General features: G+C 41.9%; 1 protein-coding gene across 1 annotated transcript; it reads right to left on the bottom strand.

The window, feature by feature from the left end:
• Nucleotides 1-1,263: 1,263 nt before the first annotated feature.
• ano3 (anoctamin 3) lies at nt 1,264-24,003 on the bottom strand (the record flags this gene model as incomplete). The annotated part of the gene is made up of 25 exons (XM_083665574.1): nt 1,264-1,446; nt 1,702-1,900; nt 2,030-2,177; nt 2,269-2,421; nt 2,709-2,857; nt 3,074-3,171; nt 3,490-3,547; nt 3,824-3,935; nt 4,594-4,630; nt 4,805-4,969; nt 5,409-5,549; nt 5,745-5,827; nt 7,400-7,460; nt 7,632-7,728; nt 7,890-8,024; nt 8,239-8,360; nt 8,512-8,567; nt 11,277-11,383; nt 12,156-12,290; nt 12,970-13,014; nt 13,148-13,248; nt 13,686-13,832; nt 14,121-14,257; nt 16,117-16,323; nt 23,958-24,003. 25 exons carry the CDS (start codon nt 24,001-24,003, stop codon nt 1,264-1,266), a joined length of 2,922 nt encoding a protein of 973 aa, XP_083521700.1.
• Between the last annotated feature and the right edge of the window lie 1,413 nt (nt 24,004-25,416).

Genomic DNA, 25,416 nt, shown 5'->3' with positions numbered 1-25,416 from the left:
ATTTGCCATTCACTTGAGTGCATAAATTGTTCATGATAGGACTCATATTGTCAGAGGAGCTTTCAACAGAGGTAAAGGCCAGAGTTTGACAGTGGTAACATTCACATTTCAATGTCCGTGTGGGACAGTTGAGAGTTTACTGTGGATCACATTAGAGAAATTAGCTTTTCTTGAACTTACTAAAGCATGTGCAGCACAAACAGGCACACGTGATGTTGGTGACACATTTGTAGTTTGCAAAACTATAGGCACATTCAAATCACATCGAATTTACAATTGACCTCAACTCAGGACACAATCAAGCTTAGCAGTAGTAGTATTTATGATGTCCAGCATACAGCCCACACCGAATAAAACCAGTAAAACATATGTAGACCAGGCATTCAGACAAGGGCTTTGTCATTACAAAATAAAACTACCATGCATTTTACATGCTTTTATAGCGAAACCTCTTTCAGAGATCTGAATGCTAACATCTTCCCAGATATGTGGTTTTCAGCTGTTGACAAATGAACCAATGCAAAGATAAATCAGCATGCTTTCAGGGCAATATACAGTCAGTTTGCATAAACATTGTCCATTATTTTTGGTAGCCACATCACCAGAATCACTTTTGCAACAAGAATCACTAAGTGCCACAATAGCGTACAGTCACACAGGCCAGTGGCTATGCTGATGTCCATGGGAGACAAACACAGCCATGTTGCGAGCTGTGCTGGTCAAGACTGTCATAGCAGGGTGGTAGCTGCCACATGGAGAGAGAGAGAAAGCGCTATGAGAGCGGGAAGAGAGCAGTGGTGATCTGCAGCCCTTGATCTGCATAGTAAACATTACAATTGCACAGGTCTCCCCTTCAAAGCCATGACAACTCACAGGGCCAAGGGCATCCTGCTGGATGAAGCTGAAGGGGGCAGGGGAAGGGGGAGGGGTTTGAGCAAAGACCAAGAATAAGCACCGACACTCATGGACATGAAACAGGAGGGATGTGGAGACGGACAGGAGCAGGGGGTAGGGGGGACAGGGGAGGATGGTAGGAGGGCCTCAGGTCTGGTGGCAGAAGAGGGCCTCTTTGGTGTATCGAGTCACTTCAGTAAAGCTAGCCTCCCCTAGCTAACGTAGGTATGCAGACAGGTGCCTGTGATCTGAGGGCTGCGTATGTGTTGGGTGTGTATGGGTGTATGTGAGTGTGTGTGGAGGAGATAAGGTTGTGTGTGTATGGGTGTATGTGAGTATGTGTGAAGGAGGTACTGTCAGGGGGTAAAGCTAAGGCCACTCGTGGTGATAACGCCTGCCATTCTTCTTCCTCTCTTTCTGCAGGTGCTCCAGCTCGGCTTCGTACATCATCTCCTGCATGAGGTACTTCTCCCGCCGCATGCGGTCACACAGGCCTTTGGGCATGTCCGGGATCAGGTACGCTATGAACGACTTGATGCCAAACACCAGGTGCTATAGGGGCAATGAAACATCACATGAACTGAAAGTACTGTGTTGTATAGTTTACTCTATCCTTACATTTCACTGTTTAGTTGTGCATTTGTGTACATAATCATTACATAAATGTAAACACTTGAGAAATGAAATCTGAGTGTGTTTCCAAAGTCTTGTAGAACCACTTTGAAGCTGCGGACATTGCATAACAGCTCCTATGCTCAAAGAAAGCTCAAAGCTCCAAAGACAGAGAGAATACTGAGTGTGACTGACCTCAAAGACGATGATGAAGGCGAGTCTGGCAGCCAGGACGTGCCAGAACTGCAGGGTGAAGTCGTAGGGCACTGTGCTCCAGGGTGGCGATCTGTAGTCTCTGTACCTGCAGTATCTGGCCTGGATGTCATCACTGGTATTCCTGACCTTCCCCATGTCGAACCAAGACAGGCTGCTGTTCATGTAGCCTTGCAAACACCTGAGGGGGAGGGCATGAGGCTCAAAACCAGGAAATAACTCAAGCCGCACTTGAAAATGTTCATGCTGTTTTTAGGCACGGGGGACGTGGTCTCACGAACAGAGATGAGGAGGGATTTACAGTACGTACTTTTCATGACGGTAGCCCTTGTCCTCGCAGGGGCCGTATTTGAATGCGAAGACAAAGCGGGGGATGTAATCGGAGGTGATGGCGATGACGAAGGCGTTGGTTATGACGGCCAGCACTCCGATTCCCTCCAGTATTCCATACCAGATGCCTGTCAGTGAAATCAGAGAGGCTGATCAGCACATTTGAAATTGAAAATGTGCACACTTCACAGACTTATTTGTGCTGTTGTAAGAACTGACCAATGTCGGTGGCTCGTGCAGGCATGGGTCTCCTCCACTGAGTGACAAACTTGTAGGCGTCTAGACGGATCTCTATGATGTTGTTGAGCAGAGCCAGGAGAGGAGCAAGGGGGAACGCCGCCACAAAGATGGTGGTGAAGCCAAACTGGAGAACTGAGAGAAGAGGGGAAGGCTTATGGATGGTTTGAACAGATTGTGGTTGGGCTCAGAAGAGAAATTGAACCCAGACACAAACCACTGTTTGAGTGGAACCAAGTTTTCTTCTATTGAATATAAAATCATCACAGTTTAAACATTCTAGATTAGATTAGATTCAACTTTATTGTCATTGTGCAGAGTACAAGTACAGAGACAACGAAATGCAGTAAATGTATAACTAGTAAATGTTATAAATGTATAACTAGTAAAAGTAGAACTAGTAAATATATCATTTGTCTTACCCATTTCTAGGTACTCATCCACTAGACCATGGGCATTCATAGGTTGCAGATTCCAGTCTTTGTCCCACTGCGGAAGCTGCATTTTATTCTCTACATTCGGTCCTCCTCTTTTCTTCATCTTCCTACGAGACCACCAGTTCTGCAGCAAACTGAAAATGCAGCAGAATGTGAAACTGTCAACTCAAGCCAATTATTTCGGAGGAATTATTTCTGCAGGAGCACTACACTGAACACACTGAAGAGGATTTGATGTGTTTCTGCAGCTACAGCACAAATTCAGTTAAATCAACAGAAATTGATTCCTCAACCTTTGAAACAAACATAGTTTCTTGAGGTGCACCGAGCTGTAATGACAAGATACTTACGGATAACCCAACTCCATAAAGTTATTCCAGATCTGTTTCAGGACCATGATGACTCCCATTTGCAGGCACAGATCAATCAGACAACCGCTTGGGTGGCACTGAATGAAATAAGCAAAAACTGTTAGATTTAATGACTTACATCGCTCTGTAAATGAGCGCTCAAAATCATGAGCTATTCTACATGTCTGTTTGGAGAATAAGGATTATCGAAAATTACATTAATTATGAGTAAGATTAATGGTTTGCATTACCATGCAATTTCAGAATAATCATCAACATAATAATAATAATAATAATAATAATAATAATAATAATGGGATTGATGGATTGCTCTAATTTCTCAAATAAGAGGCAATAACCTGCTCCAACAATGTTTAAATAATAATCTTGTTGTATTGCTGCATAATTGTACTCACCTCCTCAAGTCTCCATCTATTGAAGAGTTTATTATATTTTCCAGGCCTGCCAGCAAACCTGTCCACATTCAGATTAATGTTATCAATTATCGGAGCAGTAATAATTCTGAGACTCTGCACAATGCTTATAGTTTGAAATAAAGCCACAGTTAAACCAGTTTTCATGATGTTACACCCCACTGGCTTATTTGAAATCATAAAATATAATTGATAATTGGGTCATGGTATCGGCGAGAAGGGGAAAAACTGCGTCGGTAGAATGACTGTACCAGTGGTCCATAAAAAACCCTGTTAATGGGAACTTGAACCCTGATATTTACAGTACATCACTAACCTTCCAAGGAAGAAAGCGATGTAGAACGTGGAGCTATTCAAATTAACAAACTGGAAGAGGAACATCTTCAGAGCAAAGCTGTTCTCCCATTCTGACTCTGTCCGTGGGTGTTCTGAATAGAGAGAGAGAGAGAGAGAGAGAGAGAGAGATGGGGGGGGAGTTGGCATGTACACTCACCGAACACAATTATTAGGAACACTACTAATACTGGGTAGGGCCTCCCATTGCTCTCAAAACAGCCTCAATTCTTCGTGACATTGATTCCACAAGATGTTGGAAACATTCCTTTGAGATTCTGGTCCATGATGACATGATTGCATCATGCAATTCCTGCAGATTTTTCAGGTGCGCTTTCAAGCTGTGAATCTCCCGTTCTACCATATCCCAAAGGTGTTCTATTGGATTCAGATCTGGTGACTGGGAAGGCCACTGAAGAACACTGAACTCATTGTCATGTTCATGAAACCAGTTTGAGACTACTTTTTTGCTTTGTGACATGGTGCATTATCATGCTGGAAGTAGCCATTAGAAGATGGGTAAATTGTGGCCATGAAGGGATGCACATGGTCAGCAACAACACTCAAATAGGCTGTGGCATTCAAGCGATGATTGATTGGTATTAACGGGCCCAAAGTGTACCAAGAAAACATTCCCCACACCATTACACCACCTCCACCATGAGAAGGTGTACAGGTGTTCCTAATAAAGTGTATCTCTCAAGCATGAGATGATGAAGCAAAATATGTTTACAGTGTGAAGGTAATGCTCACCCAAATTTGTGAGCAGATAAGCCACTTTTTCGTATACCTGGGGGAAGAAATAACAATGACCAAGTTAAGCAATAAAAAAAACTTAATCTCTATCTCACTGTGGAAATAGTTACTGTGGGTATTTCATAACTGTGCTCTGATGACAGTTTATGCAACATTTGATGGACTAAAATATGGATGTGTATGAGATGATGTCCGGCCAGACACCCACCACATTCAGAGACATGATGATCATGAAGTTGATACAGACACCGGTGCCTGAGGTGGCAAATTGCCAGTTCTTCTTCACAAAATCCCAGTTTAGCGATGCAAACTTCTCCATGGCGATAAGACGGAAAACCACTACCGCAAACACAGCTGTCAAAACCAGGGAGATCTGCACACAGACAGAGAGGGAGAGAGGGAGAATTGTGGGAGAGAGGGAAATATATGGGTTAGATAAATAGTCAACTTACTGTAGAGGAGGATGTGATGCTTCCTGGGATAATCTTCACAATAGAGAATAAAGAAATTCCTAGTAAACAATCAATAATTGATACAGATTAATTTGACTGCCTCCATACACTTCCCATGCTGTTGTTGAGTGATGAACAGTGGAGATGAACAGTAAATGGGCAACAGTGGCAGTGCCACTATTTCCAAGAAGTGCCTTCTGCATTTCAGTTCTTAACCACAAGGGGGAGAAAGACAACTAGGTTAGCTACTAGACACATTATACATTCAAAAGGCACAAGTAGGCCTATGTACACAGTCTGTGTACACAGTCTGAGCATGAATCCAGACATCCTGGTTATTCATTAAATGAATAGACGTACCATGAAGAAGATTCCTGACACAGAGACCATCAGCCTGCTGAGTTTGTCTGTGAAGGGCTGGAAGGGCTCCGGCTTGCCAGAGATGGGGTTCACTCTCTCCACCCTGGAGTACTTGGCCTCAAACTGGGGCCTCAGCTCCTCCTGGTACCCACACATCAGGCATGTCAATATCAACTACAATCATATGTCTGTGTGTCTCTCTGCTTATTTCAACCAAAAATCTACTTTTTTTTTACAATAACACCTTGATCATATCATAAGAAACATATAAGGAAATAGCTGAATATTACATGGCTGTGATGATACCATATCAATACGGGGATATTGCCAGCTTACCTCTTCCTCCTCCCAATCAATGAGATCCCAGTCATAAGTCAGCTCTGCTCTCCTCCTTTTCCAGAACTCCAGGAACACAGTGGCTGCAAGGAGAGAGTCCCACAGGAATGGGGATATGGATAAGCACTCATGTTATTGATCTACTCCACTAAGACTTCTTGACCTTAGAAACCCTACTGAGAAAGCACAGCGCTGTAACAACACACAATATCCCTCAATACAGATGGTGGATAGCAGGGGAGGCTGGTGGAGGCAGAAATCGGAGGACGGGCTCATTGTAATGCATGGAACGGAATGAGGAATGGCATCGTGTTTGATACCATTCTTAATTCTGTCCCATGCATTACAATGAGCCCGTCCTCAGATTTCTACCTCCACCAGCCTCCCCTGGTGGATAGTGTTTATTAGTGGTCCTGGACATATCGCTTAGGTAACTACAATAAAGTCATGGCAATACAACTTATCTCTTGAAACACAGAAACAATTGGTACACACCAATGCAAAATAATGTGAATGTTTTCAACGGCAATTTCAACAGCATTTTTGCCAGCATAATCGGAGTTCCTCTATAACTTTGTCTGCTCTTGAAGTTGTTGAAGTTTGATCCACTTTTGCTTGACCCACTTTTGTTTTAAGAAAGAGAGAGAGAGAGAGAGAGAGAGAAAAAGAGAGAAGCAGCCCTTTCAAATGCCTATGTTCTGTCTCTTGGGCGAGCCAACACTAGTTTTCCGGAGTACACTCAGTGGTGCAGAGCTGCCGCTGACTCGTCAATAGTACGTTGCCAGATATGCAGGAGCTGGACTGATTGCCACTGGCACCAAGATGCAGAGACTGACTGGACCTCCCCTGGCTCGCTGGCTTCCCCATGGCCCTTATTGAGCCCAAACACAGCACCAACAACGGCCCAGCCCTCCTCACGGACCAGGAGTGATTATTAACTAGCCTGGCTGATAGACAGATCCAGGCCAAGTACAGTACACGTCCCATCGACCAGGCGGCAGTCTGCACATCAGCACATCAGCGCTTTGCTGCATTCTCACAGCAGCTGATTGTGGTTAGGTGACAGCAGTGTGATACTGTACGGTGGTAGACAGCACACTGGTTTCTCTCCCCTGGGAAGTGTTTCATTACACTGCTAATTACACTTAAAGACTGAATTGGCCAGGGCTAATCTGAAGAAATTAACTCAATGTAGTCTGACGCAGATTTATAGCTTCCAATCTTTTCGGCTTATTCATTGATTTTGTTTTTTTTACTACACATTTCATTCTGCTGCCTGCATCTTAATCTCGAGCTACTGTGAATTCTCAGGTGAATAAGTCCTCCTAGTTTGGAGCTGTGTGCAGCGCAGAAAGGATAAATTAATCTATAAATAGATTCAATTTTCCCTTCTGTTTGTATTATGTTAAGATCACACAATTGTATGAATACAACCAAATCTATTCGGCAGTTGAGTCACTACTGAAGTTATTGAGTTGCTATTGAATGCAGTCTGTTTCAGCAAAGCAAAAGGGGCCTAAACATTCCTTGATTTGTTCTTCAAGCACAACATCTTCTAACTAGCACAGAGGAGGCTGGGTGACAGGACAGGAACAGTCTCAACCTACGTACCCCATATAGTCATAAACATAGTGAAGAACACAGTTTCAACCTACCCCATATAGCCATGAAGATAGCGAAGAACACAGTCCCACCATTGTCAAAGAGATAGGTCACCTACAGGAACATAATGAAGACAATAATAAAAAAAAAACTAACAGAAAAAATGATTTATTTCTTCTTCAAATTTGTAGTGAATCTCAGGGTCAAAAGGAGGCCTTACTGACTGCATTGCTGAAAAGTGCTAGCACTCAAAACTGAGTTTTTCCATTTCATTTCCTTACTGACCTTTGCATAGACACAACTATCACTCAGTTTCCACGGGTCACAGTTCTCCTCACACATGGGACACATGATCGTAGTGTTGGCCTCGCAGATCTCTCTACTAAACAGACAACATAGAAATAAGGCTTTAGATCTATGACAGAGCTTTATGTTTAATAAAACCAATATTACATTGAAATTGAGACTGTAGATCTAGTCAAATCCAAGGAAAATTCATGGTTAGAAGGTCTAATCGAAGCTCTGGTGAAGGTGTTGACATACCTGACTTGGCTTGAGTCCATGGTAAAGAGACCATAGAGGAAGACAAAAAGGCCAACCAGGGCGGCAGGGATCAGCATGCCAGTGTACCAGCCCAACCAAGCAAAGTACAGGCCAATCTTCTCCCCAAAGTACCTCCTGACAGAATAAATTAGCAACAACTCACCGACATGGCAGGTTCCTTTTTAACATTGGACCTAATTCAAACCGAGGTATATTTCATTCTGACATAATCCCTGAGTAGTAACAAAATAATGCGGCCAGCAATTTTAGCTGAGTTTCCAGCCATAATGTGTTCTGATAAATGGCAGTGTCTGCACAGCCAGAGGGCTCATTCCAGACTGCTGCTTACCTGATGAGATCCAGAGGCTGGTATTTGTACCAGATCCCCCAGCGAGCCCATCTCTCATATAGCAGGTGCCTGTGGTTTTGAGCACCGTGGGTCTTAATGGGATGTCTGCTTTTGTAACCGCCCTGAAAGATAAGCCAGGAAATAGCAGACAATTCACATGAGAGTAGTAACAAAATACCACAGTCTAGAACAATATCTATCATCTTTGGAATTGCTCAACAACAGCAGTGCCTTAATTTTAAGAAATACAGTTCTTTCTTGCAATGTTGTTACCTCATGTGGAGGGAATGCAGCCTCATATGTCCCATTGCCCAATAGCCTATTGATACCTAGAGGAAGAAGAAAAGCCTGTCAAACATTACAATGAAGAACGAGGACTCAATATGAAGTTATAATTAAAACTTCTATCCCTTTTCCCAGACTCAAAATTCATCGATAGACACAATCACCATTATAGACAGAAACCCCCAGTGAGGGATCTATTCAAATCTATTCCACAGTTCCACAGTGATTATAATATAATGTATTATGTAACAGAGCTCAGTGAGCTAGTTATGTTTGATGGTATTAAACCCCTGTGATGTTGAAACTTTGATTATCTGACTGCGCTGGATAATTGTCTTCTATTTCTGTCGGACGAAGCATGGTTGGTGACTGCAGCGCCAGTGGTGCAGGGTTGCCTGACAGATATTGTCTCATCATAAGCTAATCATAATTACATCCATATCTCAGCTATGGGTGTGTCACTGCGTATCGTAGCTACAGGAGACTGTGCTCATTTAGCCATGAGGTGTCAATCCTCTTTGTAACAAGTACATTAGTACTGTATTAGTGAATGAAATTATGCAGCGGACAGTTAGTGGGAAAACCATGGAGTACAGACAGACAACGTCATCACACTGATCGACACAGCACAAACTAAAACACAGATCAACACACTACACACACGTTTTTGTGTTTGTTTTACTCTACAAATCCTGATGCATATCTTTTTCAATTGAGAGATATCAATGTGTGCTAATGTGTACCACTGTATAGTAAAACAACATCAACAATCTGAACTGAATTCTACTCAAGACAACAAAGAAGTCAACAATTTTACAGCACAGTCCATGTACATAGGTACACAGGTTCTACTGGCTCTCTGCTCAGCGCCACGACACAGATACGCACCTTCCCAGGAGCTCACAGACTGGGCAATCAAGATCCGGTCATGTTGACCATAATAATTAAGCAGACAGAGACAACAAAGCGGAGGAGCTGTTGAAAAATGGAGGACATGTACAGTAACTAGCAAAGATGCTCTACACAGAAATTCTGCATAAAAATAACTCCCCCTTCCTACTGTGAGGAGTGGGGAGTCTCCGGATGGAAGTGTTGCATTAAATGAGCTGCTGCTGATATATGAGAGATTTCACAAAAACAAGAGATGTTATGGAGAGAGGGAGGAGGGAAGATGTCTGTTCTATATCCTAGCATGAATCTCCATTCCTATCTCCATATCATATTATGCATACTGTATCATTGGAGGCAGGTGGAGGTAGAAATTGGAGGACGGGCTCATTGTAATGCATGGAATGGATACCAATCCTCGTTCCATCCATGCATTACAATGACCCCGTCCTCCGATTTGTACCTCCCCTAGCCTCCACTGATGCATATACATAGAAATAGATACATGGTGGGGATGAACATGATAAAGCATGGGTAATAGGTCAATTATCCAGATGGAGAGAAGGCCATGCAGATTGTACTGTAGCCTACTCTTCCTTGCAGAATATAAAACATGTGTCTTTATAAATGCTACAGTACATTCAGTAATATGAGGGGAGGGGGGGTTCTTGCAGGGTAGGTAAATGTTCTTGTGAAGACATTGTCATTGTCCCCCTGTTGCAGGACATTGAGTGATAATCCTTGAGCATGTCTGATTCAGCCACAGGGATAACAGTTTACACATAGATGATGTGTTATTTTATCCCTCCACATTGCAGCACACAAGTGGTGGTGATAAAGTCACCCTCTGATTGAAGTAGGTAGAGAGGTCATGTGCGTGGAGTGAAAGGGATTTGAGGAGGATTTGTCACTCTGTTGGCAGATCTGATCTTATTTGTTGGCAAGTGGAGGGGGGTCATGTATTAAAATATTACTGTGGAAATCCCACAGGTCCTTCAAGGCCAAACTTTAATCAGCAAAACATGTCGAGAGACCGACAGACAAGAGGAATTAACGGGATGGACAGTTTAGGAGAGGGGGAAAGAGAGAGGGGACAGTTGGACTGCCAGAGTGGACAGACAACAACAGCCAGAAGGAGAGAGAGGATCAGCCATCATTGGGAGAGCACCAACAATTGTGGCTCACATTTTAATCAGTCACCAGCACCACATTTGTAATTCCCACGGCTGAGGTAAAAATAATGATCCAAACTAAAGCCACTACTTAAAAAAGAAGCATTGAAATGATTATCTCCTTCTCTTCTCTACTTTTCTAAGATGTCCAATGACCTCTACCAGAAAGTCTCCAAATGATTTTGTACAGCGGTATGACAACGGACAGACATAAATGACGAGAGTTAAAGAGAAGTTATTTAGCAGGATAGAAGAAAGACAAAAATAAGACATATGTTGTTCTGTGTTACTGCTTTGCCTAACTACAGCTGTACATTCAAGATTCAAGATTCTTTATTTCACATGGTTAATCACTTCTAGTATAATCAAAAATGAGTAGCCCTGATCAAGATGTACAGTAGTATGTAGTATGATAACTGCATGTCTCAACATGTTGTATCATTGGATTAAGCTGATGAACTGATTGATGGGGTGGCCAATGTTGTTGTCATTCAAAGTTAGTTCAAATGTGCACAATAAATAATGCATTTTGTTCAATGAATATTAAGTCTACTTAAGGCATTCCAATGCTAAACAGCAATAAGGGAAATTCAATATACATGGAGACACTCCCTTCCCCACCTCCCCCAAAGAAAGTAGTGTGTTGTTTGTGAGGGCCGACCAGGGACAGTCAAAGCCAGCACAGCTTCGTACCCATCTTAGACTTGCTGTCCTCATACTTGGTGCGCTGTAGAACATGGTGGACTATCCTGCTTCTGGTGGAGTTGGAGAAGAAGGTGTGTCTGTTGTTGATAGTAAAGCTGAGGAGAAAATAAGAACCAACATACTATTTTAAAAAGCAGTCAGCCTGTATCTAGAGAAAGAGTCTAGACACTCTATACTTACCAATACTGATATGGCAGAGCAGTTAATTTAAAACTGGTGCAACTACCTTGTCTCAAGATGATGTATCACAAGAGAGTAAAATAATTTCTTCCAAAACTATAGTGTAGCCTAAAGCTTTCTAGGAACAACAGTGTGTTCTTTTTGAAATATTATAACTGATAAATAACCTCAAAGGGAAAGAAATGTCAAACCATTCAGGCTGACTGAGAGATGAATCTCTAGATCTGTGCCTCGACAATCCTGTCTCAGAGGTCTACAGCCAATTCCTTCAACCTCATGGCCTGGTTTTTGCTCTGACATGCATTGTCAACTGTGGGATCTTATATAGACAGGTGTGTGCCATTCCAAGTCATGTCCAATCAATTGAATTTACCACAGGTGGACTCCAATCAAGTCGTAGAAACATCTCAAGGATGATCAATGGAAACAGGACGCACCTGAGCTCAATTTCGAGTGTCATAGCAAAGGGTCTGAATACTTATGTGAATGTGATATTTCAGTTTTAGAATAAGGCTGTAACATAACAAAATGTGCAAAAAGTTAAGGGGTCTGAATACTTTCCGAATGCACTGTATATATAAATTGCATGTCGTTATGTTGAAGATAGGAACACAAATTGAGGTCCTTTGTTGACCTTGAGTCTGAGAGTGCTGTGATTTCACAGTGTGTGCAGTGTGGGTGACTCACTGGTGCATCCGTGCTCTGCTGAAGGGGGCTGTGTAGCAGTCGGTCTCCTCCAGGTCTGGCAAGGCCTCTTTGTCCAGCTTCATGGGATTCCTGGGGAGCCAGCTCTTTATCTGACGCCATCGGTGATGAAACCTACTGCAGGGAGAGAGAGTCAAGGAGGCAGAATTAATTTAAGGGATTATTTATGCGATTGTTTTCATTGATCTTTTTGATAATCACAGGCGTTTTGCAATTTACTGGTATAATGCTCAATAGACAACTGCATTGGCACTAAAAAATATCAATTAAATCAAATAATTTGCTATTATCCATCATATATACAATAAAACAATGACTGCATCACTGTTTATATATGTTTACTGTACCCATAAACTATAACATTTATGATTACAATTGTCTCTCTAAACCCTCCCTTTCTAGACTGTATTATCATCGCTTGTATGTTTTGCAGAAACCCTTTTCAGGGTGACTTATTGAGCTTAAAAGCTCAAATCCACAATTTGTACACAGAACCGATTCGGATAGCTGGATTAATCTTAAACTAATTAAGACGCTCAGTGGGGCAGAGCACAGAGACCATATGACCCTGGCTGTCACCTTTCAGGATCAAATGACATGATAAAAATTTACTCTCCTCTGCCCCCCCTTGAGATAGACGACTCCATCTTAAAAAACAGGCAAGGTCACGTTACATGAGAGAGGCACTCCAGCTGTGGTGCTCAAGCAGTAGGAAAGCTCAAGCAGTCAGCAGGGTTTGACTGAGCAGAAACGGTATGACTGAGCAGTATAATTTCATGCTGTAAAATCCACTTACCTGCCCATAGCTTTGCTCTTCCGATCCGTAAAGTAGCATTTTTTTCTAAAAGTGAAAAGATAAAATTTCCATTCTTAAATCAATCCATTCAAATGAGCTCAGATAGTCAAGTACCAAGTTATCCCTCTATGTCCCATCATTACCTCAAGGCCAGACTGTCCTCACCAACCACAGTTACCTGAATGGCATCCGGATGTTCATTTGCTCTGCGTATTTGCAAAGCGTATCCCAAGGGGCGTGAATCTTCACAAACATGATGTCGTTGTTGGTCAAAGAGGGCTTTTCAGGGTACAAAACAGCCAGTTAGTCAGAGCACAATGGCACAAGCTATCTAAAAAACTATGTTTGAGAATATGCTTCTCATTCCACACTACTTTGATAACAGTGGAAGCTGGTGGGGGTAGAAATCGGAGGACAGGCTCATTGTAATGCATGGAATGGAATGAGGAATAGTATCAGCCTCCACTGTTTGATAATTATCTAAAAGTTTGCGACTGCAATGCATCTAAAAATAAGCCCCTCTCCAGTTCCAGTGACAAACTAAATGTGGTCAGGTACAGAGATCTAAATAAGGTAGCTGTATCTAGGGCTTTATGATCTACTTTAAATTAAAAAATCTTTAGTAAACCATCAACATTTACAATAGCCATGGTTTGCCATTTTAAACCGCTTGTGAAAACCCCAGATGCAAATGCAGTGTGAAGAGTTTAGCCTACCTCCTTCTCCAGCATCAGCCCCTCCGCACGCAGGTTCCTCTCAAAGGTGCACCTCTTCTCCACCTGGGGACTGGACTTCTTATAGACCAGGATATAGTCAATACGCTTCTTCCCATCTCGGAACGAAAGCCCAGATGTGTTATTTACCTGTGTAAATACGGATTTAGCCTCTGGGGTTTTCATCAGTAACTCATAAAGAACTAACAACCACAAATGCATATTGATTTGAAATGGCACCCCTACTTACTGTATGTTTTGAGTCGTGTTAAACAGAAGATTACTTCCCTTATGCATGACAGTTATCAGAGGTACAGTTTCAAAGCAGTTTCAAAGATTGTTAAAGATTGGCGTAATTGTGGTTAATGCGGGTGAGGGTGTGTGGGTTTGGTACTGTACCTTAATCGAATTTGTCCGTTGCGAATTTGTGCGTGGTGAATTTGTGCCTTGCGAATCTGAGTGGGACTCTAATTTTGCGCGGGTGATGGGTCTCTGTATCAGAAGTGACTCGTCTGTCCTGGTCTCGTATGTACTTGCTTCGGATTCTTCCACATAATGGTCCTTGACAGGTTCTGCTAAAGACAGACACAGCGGAATCAGAGGGCAGCACTGTGGTGAAGAAGTCAGGACAGGCCTTATAGTAACTTATATACTGTACTGTAATGTATATGAGTATTTTTGGTTTGAATCAACCCCATGTCAGGTTATCATTTGAACAATTGTGTCCTTAAGCCTTAATAAAAGTGTATCCTTCTGAAATTACAGTGTATCTGAATAAAATTATCTACACGGGGCCCCATTTTGCATGTGCAAAAATTGGTAATATTGGGGCAAAGTCGGCCATCTTTACTCCAATGGGACTTTTGAATACTGCATTTAGTGTTTCCATGATATGCAATGCATTTTCAGACTGTTTAGAACAACTCTAAATAAATAATTACAGTTCTCAAAACCACTGCTAAGTTTCAAGCTACAGTAGTATTTGTAATTGTTAAGTATTTTGCTGAATCAGACATTTTTCAAATAAATCTTTGCTGAAATCAAACAGAGCCATGTGTTGAGGCTAAAGGAATGTCAGTTTCACCTCTTTGAACCCACACTAGCCGTTATGGACACGGTCATGAAGTTCAAAACTAAATCACTTTCCCTCTGACTTCCACAGTGAGAAGGCTGTTTTTATCAGTATTCTTTAATCCAGAAAGGGTTTGCAGAGGAGAGCTCTTTTATCCTCTGTTGCTTCTGGGATCAGGAGAGAATGAAGAGTCAGTAACTTCGATCATCTCTCTAGTGAGGCTGTTGAAAGTCAAAGTACAGTAGCTTGTTGCTTCATGCTATTTTCATTGCAGTATTTATGTATCATCATCAATGTGAAGAGTATGTAAACATAGTCATAATTCATACTATAAGCCCTTAAATTAAATATCACACACTATACGAGAGATTGATTCTAACATCATTGATGTCTCTACTTCTTAAAAGACATCAATATGCTCTTCCTCTGAGGAGTGCTGCCTGTTACATCTGCATAGATAGTCAATAGATTCTTGGCATGTATTGGATTCAGAGATTAAAATTGTTAACTTGGCAGTAATCTGCATTCTACATCAATTTGTGGAATTAAATAGGATTCAGCCAGTATGGAACAGATTGTAGAGCCAGCCTGCCCTTGTACTGATGGATAGATCCTCCTGAGACAAGTTTGAGCAGTGCTAATCTGTGAATGGCCTTTGAATCTCATACTGTTAAAGTCAAGTCGTGTCCCTCAGGATGTGCCATTTTATATGGCGTGATGTGTTGCTCTCCTTGTTTCCTCACATCCTCACAGGCAGCCTCTCTCTCTGTGGGAGCATTTAAAAAGCCATTGCTTTACACAATGATTTCTGAACCTCCTGAAGCTGTGATATAATCCTTTCAATTCAATACCATGTATACTGTAAGCTTAAATGTCAAAGCCACTATGAAGATGCATTTAACATAGTGGATTTCATTACTACCGCACACTATAAAGTGCTCAATAGAGTTGTCTGCCAACAAGAAAAAACAGAACCGATTATCATCTTCATAAATGAATCATGTATGATGGTACATTACTGTAAGAACTGAAAGATAATGACATATCAATAACATTCTGTTGTACAGTAGAAACTCTCATAAGATACTGTAGAGAGAGGGAGAGGATCATGAAGGTTTCCTCAAATCCATGCCAAGATGCTGTGGGAAGAGAATGGTCAGAGTACCATCTACCCACCATGAGTATATCTGTTGGACTCCTGAGCATGAAGTCAGTGGTAATGAGTAATGACAGCCAGGCCCAAAGGAGGACTGACTGACACAGACAGATACAGACTGACTGACTGACTGGAGGACTGACTGACACAGACAGATACAGACTGACTGACTGACTGCCTGGATGACTAGATGACAGACTACCAACCTATGTGGGAGGCGATGAGGGAACAGGAGGTGCTGACGCTGTGGGTTAGGGTTTGGCCCTGGGGCTTGGGCTCGGGACTGAGAGGCACGGACAAGAAGCTGTTGAGGTTCTGTGAGTGCGTCTGACTTTGGGCCAGGCACGGCAGGCTGCGGCGGGACGGCTTCAGGGTCTTCTCCTTCAAGATCTCGCTGATGCTCGTGTGCATGCCTGCAGGACAGAGAGGGAGGAGGGGACAAATTGTCAGTGGGAGTGAGGAATCTCTTCAATCACTCAGGAGGTCGTGTTGTCAAGGTTTCCATGATAGTAATGATGTAGTAGCTCATGAGGGAGTGCATGGACATCAGTGTTATCTACTGTACTACCCTCCCATCAAATCAGATCACTCGCCACTATCCAAGGAAAGTGATGACACCCTTGGGAATGCGGTAGCTTCTGGTAGTAGTGCTGCATATGGTCTATGAGCTACAAGCTGTCGTGTACAATACTGTCAGATGTCAACAGCGGTCAAATGCAAGCTTGTTTTCATATATTGTGATGTAACAGAGAAATGAATGAGGTGGTGAACGACCCTCAGTGCCTGCAGTGTTACAGTACATCACAAGACAGGGCTAATTAAAAATGGTAAAGATCAAGTTCAATAGCTACAGTATTATAAACATAAGGAATGGCCCACGTCATCACATCTGACCTTGAACGACCCATCCTTTTTTTCTGACACGTTTATTCATGAATGTGCTTTCTCGTTTTCCTTTCATTTGAACCTAGAGGACGTGCCTCCTCACCACCAACGAGGAATTCTCTCAGCGACCTCTCTCTCTCTCTCTCTCTCTCTCTCTCTCTCTCTCTCTCTCTCTCTCTCTCTCTCTCTCTCTCTCTCTCTCTCTCTCTCTCTCTCTCTCTCTCTCTCTCTCTCATCTCTCTCTCTCTCTCTCTCTCTCTCTCTCTCTCTCTCTCTCTCTCATCTCTCTCTCTCTCTCTCATCTCTCTCTCTCTCTCTCTCTCTGGCCATGCTGCAGTCAGTGGTTGCAATAACTCATTTCTGTCTCACGACATTGATTTCACTGGGGTTTCCCTGGGCTGTTGGGTGAAGAAGAGACCCATTTAAAGTTGTAAGCTAGCAGGCCCAGGGGATCCACTAATCATGCTGTTTGTTTCCTCTGCAGTCTCAGAGATATGAAATTAATGAAGGTTGTACTAAAGGCTGCACCATAAATAATGGAGAAACTGAAAAACTGCGGGGATTGTGTGCCATATTAAAATAATCCTCTCACGGCAAGCAAACTCCTTCTGTTCCAGAGAGGAGAGGGAGAAAATGTGTATACTGTACACATTTTTAAACGAAAGTAGAGTTGATTACCCTTAAACACGGTGAATGAAAGGGCACATCGAAACCAAATATAATGCTGTGTACATTGGAATCCAATAAACTGATTGCTGCGTTTGCACATATGTGCTCATTTGTTAATTTGTGTTCGGTTTGAAAACAAAGCTTAGCTTATCACAGCCTAATTGCAGTGGCGAGCTGGCACCATCTGTACATGAGCATCACTTTGCTTCCCAAAGCTGAATCACTCCCATTTAAACCAAAATGAAGCTGCCAGCATGCCACAAACACTGTGTGCCAAATACCTACGACACTATTGTGTACAATTTGTTATCCACTGTTGTTTAAAATGTTATACATTATTTGAAACCGCATTTGCATTGATATTTCTAAATCCTCTTTTCATGGTCCAGTTATTTAGAAACAACAGGGCTACAACAAACTTTATGACTATGTGATAAATCTATCTGAGCTGTGAGCCTCTGGTCATAAAGCCAGTTCCCTGGGTGTCATATTTCCACTGTTACAGTGGACTGGTTTTCTTATTTAATAGACAATTTCAAATGTAGGACATAACTTGTGCTCTCTCCATTATGGCAATCAATACACACAATCCTCTTATGAAGCAAGGAGAAAAGAATTACCAAAAGGTACATTAAGTCAGTAGCTTATGATCCCAATAAACTAGAGCCTGCCTCAGCATGCCTAAGATTCCCCTTCATAGAAGCAGCAGGGTAATGGGCCTATGGGGGCATGGCTTGGTGGTCCCAAATGACTACTGAAGTTTTAAATAGTCCTTAGAATTAGATGGGGTTGGTATTGTGTGAAATTGCTTCCATGGAAATTCTAGAATGATCTGAAGAAATACCCACATCTAACTCTTTCAACCCTACGTAGGGTACTGGGGAATAGGACAACATCCCAGCCAAAAACATTTCATTTGAATCTTTCATGTATAAAATGTCCCACCAGCAGTCCAGCTGTGCATTGCATTTTAAAGACACTTCATTGTATAAGTATACTGTATATAAATATATAAAGAGTTCATCTGATGTGCAATCCAGTTTTTAATCTCGCTGTGGGCTGGAGGGCTCGCTAAAGCTGGTTTATCAGGAGAAAGTTAATCCTGTGTGTGTGTGTGTGTGGGTGGATGGGTGTGTGTGGGTGTGTGTGTGTGCACAGCAGATTGTGGGGGAGGTGATGGGTTTGTCATAGGGTGTTTGAGTATCTGGTGAGGGAGTAGGAAACAAAGATGAAAAGAAAAGGAAGATAAAAAGAGGAGGAGTAAAAGGAGAGAAGGTGACAAAGACAAATGTGAGAGATTAATATTTTCAAGCCAACACAGCATGACAGAGACCCAAAACAAATCAACAGGCTTGCTTGCACACACACACACACGCGTGCGCACACACACACACGCGTGCGCACACACACACACGCACACACACATAGGGGAAGCTGGCGGAGTTTCAGGGAAGGTCGTAATACAGGATTTGGATCTTTCCTGGGCAGGTTGCCCACCAGGGTCTTGTGATGTGAGATTAAAATTATATTTTTTGTTTGTGTGTGCGTGTGTTTGCAAAAAACAGGATGAGGTGTAGGTTTTTGTTTGCCAGACAGTCAGTCTTGTACTGCTATTGTGTGCCCAAATTTACTGTTTGAAATAAAAAGCCAAAAGCAAGTTTAAAACACAGTGTTTTCTAATTGCGAGTCAGTATTAATAATGTCACGCTTCCAGCGTGAAGATTCTGAGTTTGATTATTTGAATCATACAATGTGTATTTCAAGAACAAATACTGACACCATTCTAAAAGACATGAAAGTCGAAACAGAAGTCAAATCCTATGAAACTTGATATGACACAGGATGTTTCCCTACAAAGCCTTCTTTTAAAGGCCAGGCAGGATCTATTTGGGAACTTGTGTTTTTCCTTGGAGGACGTCACAGAGAACAAGCAGATGCAAACCGGGAATTCTGGTCAGTGGGTTCTCCCATAATGCCTCCATGTTCTCTTGTACCTTAACTTCAATTATTCATCTATGCTCAGCCCATGGCCCCGAGTGCCACAGCTCTCAGAGAGGAACACTCCCCTTCAGGATTGTTTTATGGGAAACAGACACCATTGTCTCCTCCCCTGAAACAGGGCATATGAGGGGGGGGGGGGGGGGGGGGGGGGGGGGGGGCTGCCGTGGGGGGCTGCCGCAGAGCTTAGGGAAACGACGAAGAGACACACAAACAGGTCAAAAGAAAAAATGCTGTGCTGCGTTCACAAGATTATATTATGCGCTCTGAGGTAAAGCCTGGAGCTTCTCCTGGAGAACCGTTTTCTGAGCAATTAATGTGTGTTTCATCCTCCCCACTTGGCACAATATCAAAGAACACACTGTAAGGTTTACAGACAGCGTTCTCGGGTCATTAGAGAGCTAGATGCTAGATCAAAGTCTAAACTAAATCTGAAGATGGGATTAAAATAATTGTTTAGATATAAAACCACTAGTAGAGCCCCTAAGGTACAGGTACAATACAGTAGGATAAGCAGCAGTGGGATTAGAGCCCACACATACAAGTTTGTATCTTGATCTGATTTTCTGAATTTATTGGATAAGTTGAGCTGTGAAATCCAGTTGAAATAATGAAAGTTCTTATAATAACATTGATGCATAGAGTATCAAACCTTCTAATCTAAAGAGTTAAAACAACAAGAGTTGTTGGGACCATATATACTGAAAAATGTATGCACTCACTGCAATGTCAGTCACTTTGGATAAAAGCGTCAGCTAAATGGCATATATATATTATTATTATTTAAAGTATCAGACCTTCTAATCTAAAGAGTTAAAACAACAAGAGGATCAAACTTGGACGCATTGTCACATCATGGTGCACAAGTCAGAATGAGAACATTTTAGTGACCACATTGACCCTCCAGAGGTGAAGGTCCTTGGCTGGGAGCAACTGCCTGTTACATGTTGTCTGTGGCATTCTAAACGTAAACACACATGCACACGCACGCACACACACACACACACACACACGCACACACGCACACACACCTCAGAGCAGATGGCACTTTTAACGTGGTTCAGGACAGTATTACACAATCCTGGCAGGAGTTCCCATTGCATAATTGAAGGAGATTAAACATCTTTCTCTGGCCTCCCCTCTCTTTCAGTCTCTCTGTCTGACTAGCTCTTCCTTCTGCACCACACAGTACTACCTTCTTATGGCCCTTGATTGTGATTTTCACTACAGTACGTCAAGGGATTTTCTGTAAAGCTTCTCCCAAGTCCATGCGTTCAAGATTAAACTGGGATTGTGTATGAAATGTCACTACCCCCTGTAAACGATCCACCTCATATTCAGAACCATGAGGACATTTACGAATACCTTGCGTCACTGTGCCACAATGAACTATGTGCAGTTTGTGAGGCAAACATAATTGTGAGGTAAACCCACTAAACTCTGGGTTTACTAGAACAGCCACTGCCTGCCTTCTCCTAACTTTACTACCAAAGGTCTACTGGGACCACTCACAGCCTGGACCTACAGTAAACCCCCTCATACCTCGGCCTAGAAACACACACAAATTAACACACACAAAACACCTTCTTTTTTTTTTCTGTATTTTTGCAGGCTTTACCACTGCGAACCAACTCAGATTTTCAAATAGTTTTGGATCCATGGGCTAACATTTTAAAACTATTAGGTTCAAGCACAGTCATAATATGACTCTCCCTGAATATAACGATTTCGGCATATTATGTTGTTTGTGGTGGGCCTATTGGTGTTTTAATTTTATACAAATGTTATAGTCATTTGCTGTTATAGTCATATGTTTTTATAAAGCAGACTTATCAGTGATTTCCCCAAATCTCAATTGATGTCTATATCTATCAAACCAACTGTCTGATTGCATAAGAGGACAGGTGGCATGTCTGTGTTTGAGGGGGTGTTGTGCAATCAGCAATCAAAAGGTTCTTGCTTTCGCACCCACACGCACGCACGCGCAAGCACGTGCACACACACACACACACACACCTTCTCTCTGTATAATTTCCTCATACTTTTGATGCTTTCATGTTTCCTGTTTTTCTGGAGGCAAATTAGATTTGAGATTTTTCCTTTCATAAGTGGGTTTGCAAATATTAAATATCCTGCTGATACGGCTCGGATCAAAAAACAAGATACTTAGAGAAAGCTGTTTGTCAGAGTTGGTAAACGGATTTTAAAAAAAACTGACTCCTACTAAATGCTGTGGTTTGGAAGTGTTTTGAATGAGCTGAACCAGAGACCATCAATGCACTTATACAGAGTTTGCACTTATCAGTGTGAACACCTAGCCTATTGACCAAATGACAAATATCTGTGTTTAACTAGGGAAACTGTGGAATGTGATTTTTGATATCAAATCTCAATATCTCAGCAGAGATGAACAGCAGGGGAGAATTTGAAGATACTTTACAGATCTTTTGCATAATTTCAGCCACTAGTTCTCACGAGTCGAAAAATGGTCCCCTAAATAGACAGAAATATGATCAAGAAATGACCTGTTTGGACAGACAGGCAGGGTACACCTCCCCACACCATCTTTATCGGCTGGCCTACCCTTCCTCCTAGACTTTGATTGCTGCTTTTATGATATGGTAATATTTCCTGCTTTACTCATCATTGGAACATGCTCTACCACTGCAGAATGCCATACTACCACTGTGCTTGTGTATGAATGTGTAATCAAATCGATATTCATGCCACAAATGTCCAATATAATATGTGTATTACAAGGGGAGTACTACTGTACTGATGTAGTAACATTATCCGGCATCATGCACGTCTCAGTCAAGCTAACTGTGTTTCAATTGGCCATCATCAGCACTATGTCCTCAAGTGAGACCTCATCAGCCGGCCAGAGAACTCATTACTCCCAATCCACAAACACCTGTCACCAATAAAGCTTTCATCACAAAGGATAAACACACAGTTCTCTGGTTTAAATACTATGGCCTTCAGAGACATTAAGAGATATCATTAGAATAGTGCTAATGTTCTTTAAAAAGCTGGGCATACATTCCACAATCAATATTAGGCAGCCGTGAAAATCTGTCTAGAGTGGTAGAAGCAAATGAATGCCTCAATAAATATTTCTTACTGTGTGAATTACCCTCACGGAAAGGGCCAAATGTGCCAAATACTGCAATAATTCAGTTTTCAACAAGGCCTCTAACATGCTGTAAAAGAGCAGCTAGTGTTATAAATCTAACTCTGCTTCCACAGGGCACTGCACACATGAGCACTACAAAAGTACCACAAGCGTGGAAATAAAATAACGTGTAAACACTGTAGGCCTATGTACTATACAAGCCACCATGTACTGTACTGTGCACAGTGCAAGGTATATCAAGGACGTTTTGAAAGATTCCACTCTAAAACATGACATTCTAAATGCATATGATACTGGCTTAACATGAAGTAATAATGAAGACTTATGCTGCCTCTCACATGACCTCAGTTGCCTATTAGATTGCAGAGGACAAACCATAGATTACTGCTCTCGTAGGCCTACTCTCCTCGGGTTATTCAATTACCTTCATCGCAGACAGCCTGAGTGGGGCTATTTCCACATTGTTTTATCATGCAAAGACGACCACTTAACCTTTACAAGGTGGCCTACCATGTGACTGATTATGCACAAGTTTAAGGGCTAACCCACCTTGTTTTCAATACTGAGGAACTGAAGTAAAGCTTTTCTTAGAAACAATCAGATTTAACAAAATAGCATATACATCACTGGTTTAATAATTTCTCCATTCTAACTTTAACAATATAAAGCACTAAGCATGTAGCCTACTGAACATGCACTGTATTTGATCACAGACAAAATCAAACTTTTTAAATAATTGTATCAAATAGGTTATGTTTTTCTTAACTTATACCCATGATCGTTTGAATGGTGTGTGATGTTCATCAGACTGGATTTGTTTTGAGTGGGTCCTTTTTACATCATGAATTGATGAACCACAGCAATTTCCACTGATTCTCATTGACATGCACTAGCCTACATTTTCAACTAATAACGTTTTATTTAGTTTAACTTCGAATTTAAACCATTTTGTTTAACTTCGAATTTAAACCAATGTATAAATCTGATGAACATTTTGTGCAAGTGCGGTAGGCTACTTATTTCATTGCTTGTCGCCCCCATGTGTCTAAATAATCCGCTATTATATATTACTGTTCATCAAATGTAATTGCACTCGTTCAGTGAGTAATCAATGCAGATAATAGTCTACTCTAAAGTATATTCCTTAAAATACACCTTCATCTGGGGAGAGCCAACAGCATCAACTCTGCGTCACAGTTCCAAGGCGACCCTTCAACGATAGCGTATGGTAAAGGTGCACGCACGCTCATACCAAAACAGAATTTGCAAACTAGTAAACAAGGTACAAAGTGCACTTTAACATCACATATCAGTAAAATGATTCGGCAAAACGAAGTAGACCGAATCGTAACTACTAACCTTTTTGCTGCTTGAAGGACTGAATAGACCCCGAGTGATGCACCATTGTGGCGTTTGATTGATTTCCACTGAAAATTATATTCCGTATTTCGAGAAGTAATATTGCAGAATACATGGGAAACTATGGTGGGATTGCGTAGGTGTTCTTGCAGCTCCCATCCATGTCCAACGGTCTCTGAAGCGATGCGCAAACCCCAACACCTGTCTAAGCTCCGCATGCTCTCCCATCCATGGCTGTTGTCATGGTAACGTACTGTAGGGGAGGTCCAGCGATGGACCCTCTACCCCTTTGCTGACAGTCAGTGGAACGGAATTATTGCTGCTCTATAATGACCTGCGTCTTGTTAAAACGATTTAAGACACAGCGCAAATGGTTAGCGTCATGAGGCGATTCACTCTACAGGGACGAGACAGCTTTCCTATCGATAATGCATTGCGCTGCTGTCTGCCTCCTTAGCCTATATAGCGCACAATCACATTCAACCATTTCAACCAAGAGCCTCAGTTAGTATTGAGATTGTAGGCTACATTTGGAACAATGAATCTAAGTTTTACAAGTTGGGACAAATAAACTGAGTTCTGACCAACAATTCTCCTTATGTCCCTTACATAATTGCCACACATCTTGGCACAAGATCATATTATTCATAGTGTCTGCCCTGACTGACAGTATTAACTTTTAAAAAAAGAGTTGCTAAGCCTACCTAAAACGAAAGGATTATTTGGCTCTGTGGCAGAACCCTTTGGATTCCATGTAGAACCCTTTTAGGTTCAATCCCATAAAGGGCACCAAAAGGGTTCTTCCACAGGGACAGACACAGAACCCCCTTTTCTTAGAGTATAGTGCCCTTGATTGTAATTTATGAAGTGCAATTTGGCCATGGTCATAAGACTGCCAGAGAAGCGAGAGGATAGAGGGAGGAACTGAGGAAGAAACTGCTTTGTTTGTATAGAACCAAGTCTCTGCACTGAGGCAGGAACTGCTGTGTAACTGTTCTTATAGAGTCTCTGCATGGTCCTATTGGGTTCCTGTTGAGTTTCCAGGTCAAACAGGGTTTGACAGAAGCATTGGAGACAAGCTATGAGAAAAACTCTAAAAAATCAATACTGTATGTACTGTATGTAATGTATCTACTCCAGGTTGTGCTGACACACTCTTCCTGAGCTGATCAGCAGGAGGGGAGATCCCTTGTTTCACAACAAACAACCAGGAAGGGAAGAGTGGCTTTGCAGGTTTCATGTTGTGAAACCTTAGAAATGATGAAGCTGACATCCTGAGCAAGGTATAACAAAAACAGATTACTTCATGATATAAAATCAGTAGATCCCTGCATTTTTGCGTAAATAAAATTAGAGAGGACTCAAGAGAACTGAGTAAAAATGTGGAAAATTCATTATTAATATGTGACTATTTTCATTTGCCTGAACTGATCATACATTTATCACTGCTGTAATAATG

Source organism: Argentina silus, assembly GCF_951799395.1.
Source record: "Argentina silus genome assembly, chromosome: 3".
In the NCBI taxonomy this organism is placed as follows: Eukaryota; Metazoa; Chordata; class Actinopteri; order Argentiniformes; family Argentinidae; genus Argentina; species Argentina silus.
Note: the sequence above shows the minus strand (reverse complement) of the source record. Positions and strands in the feature narration are given on the sequence as shown.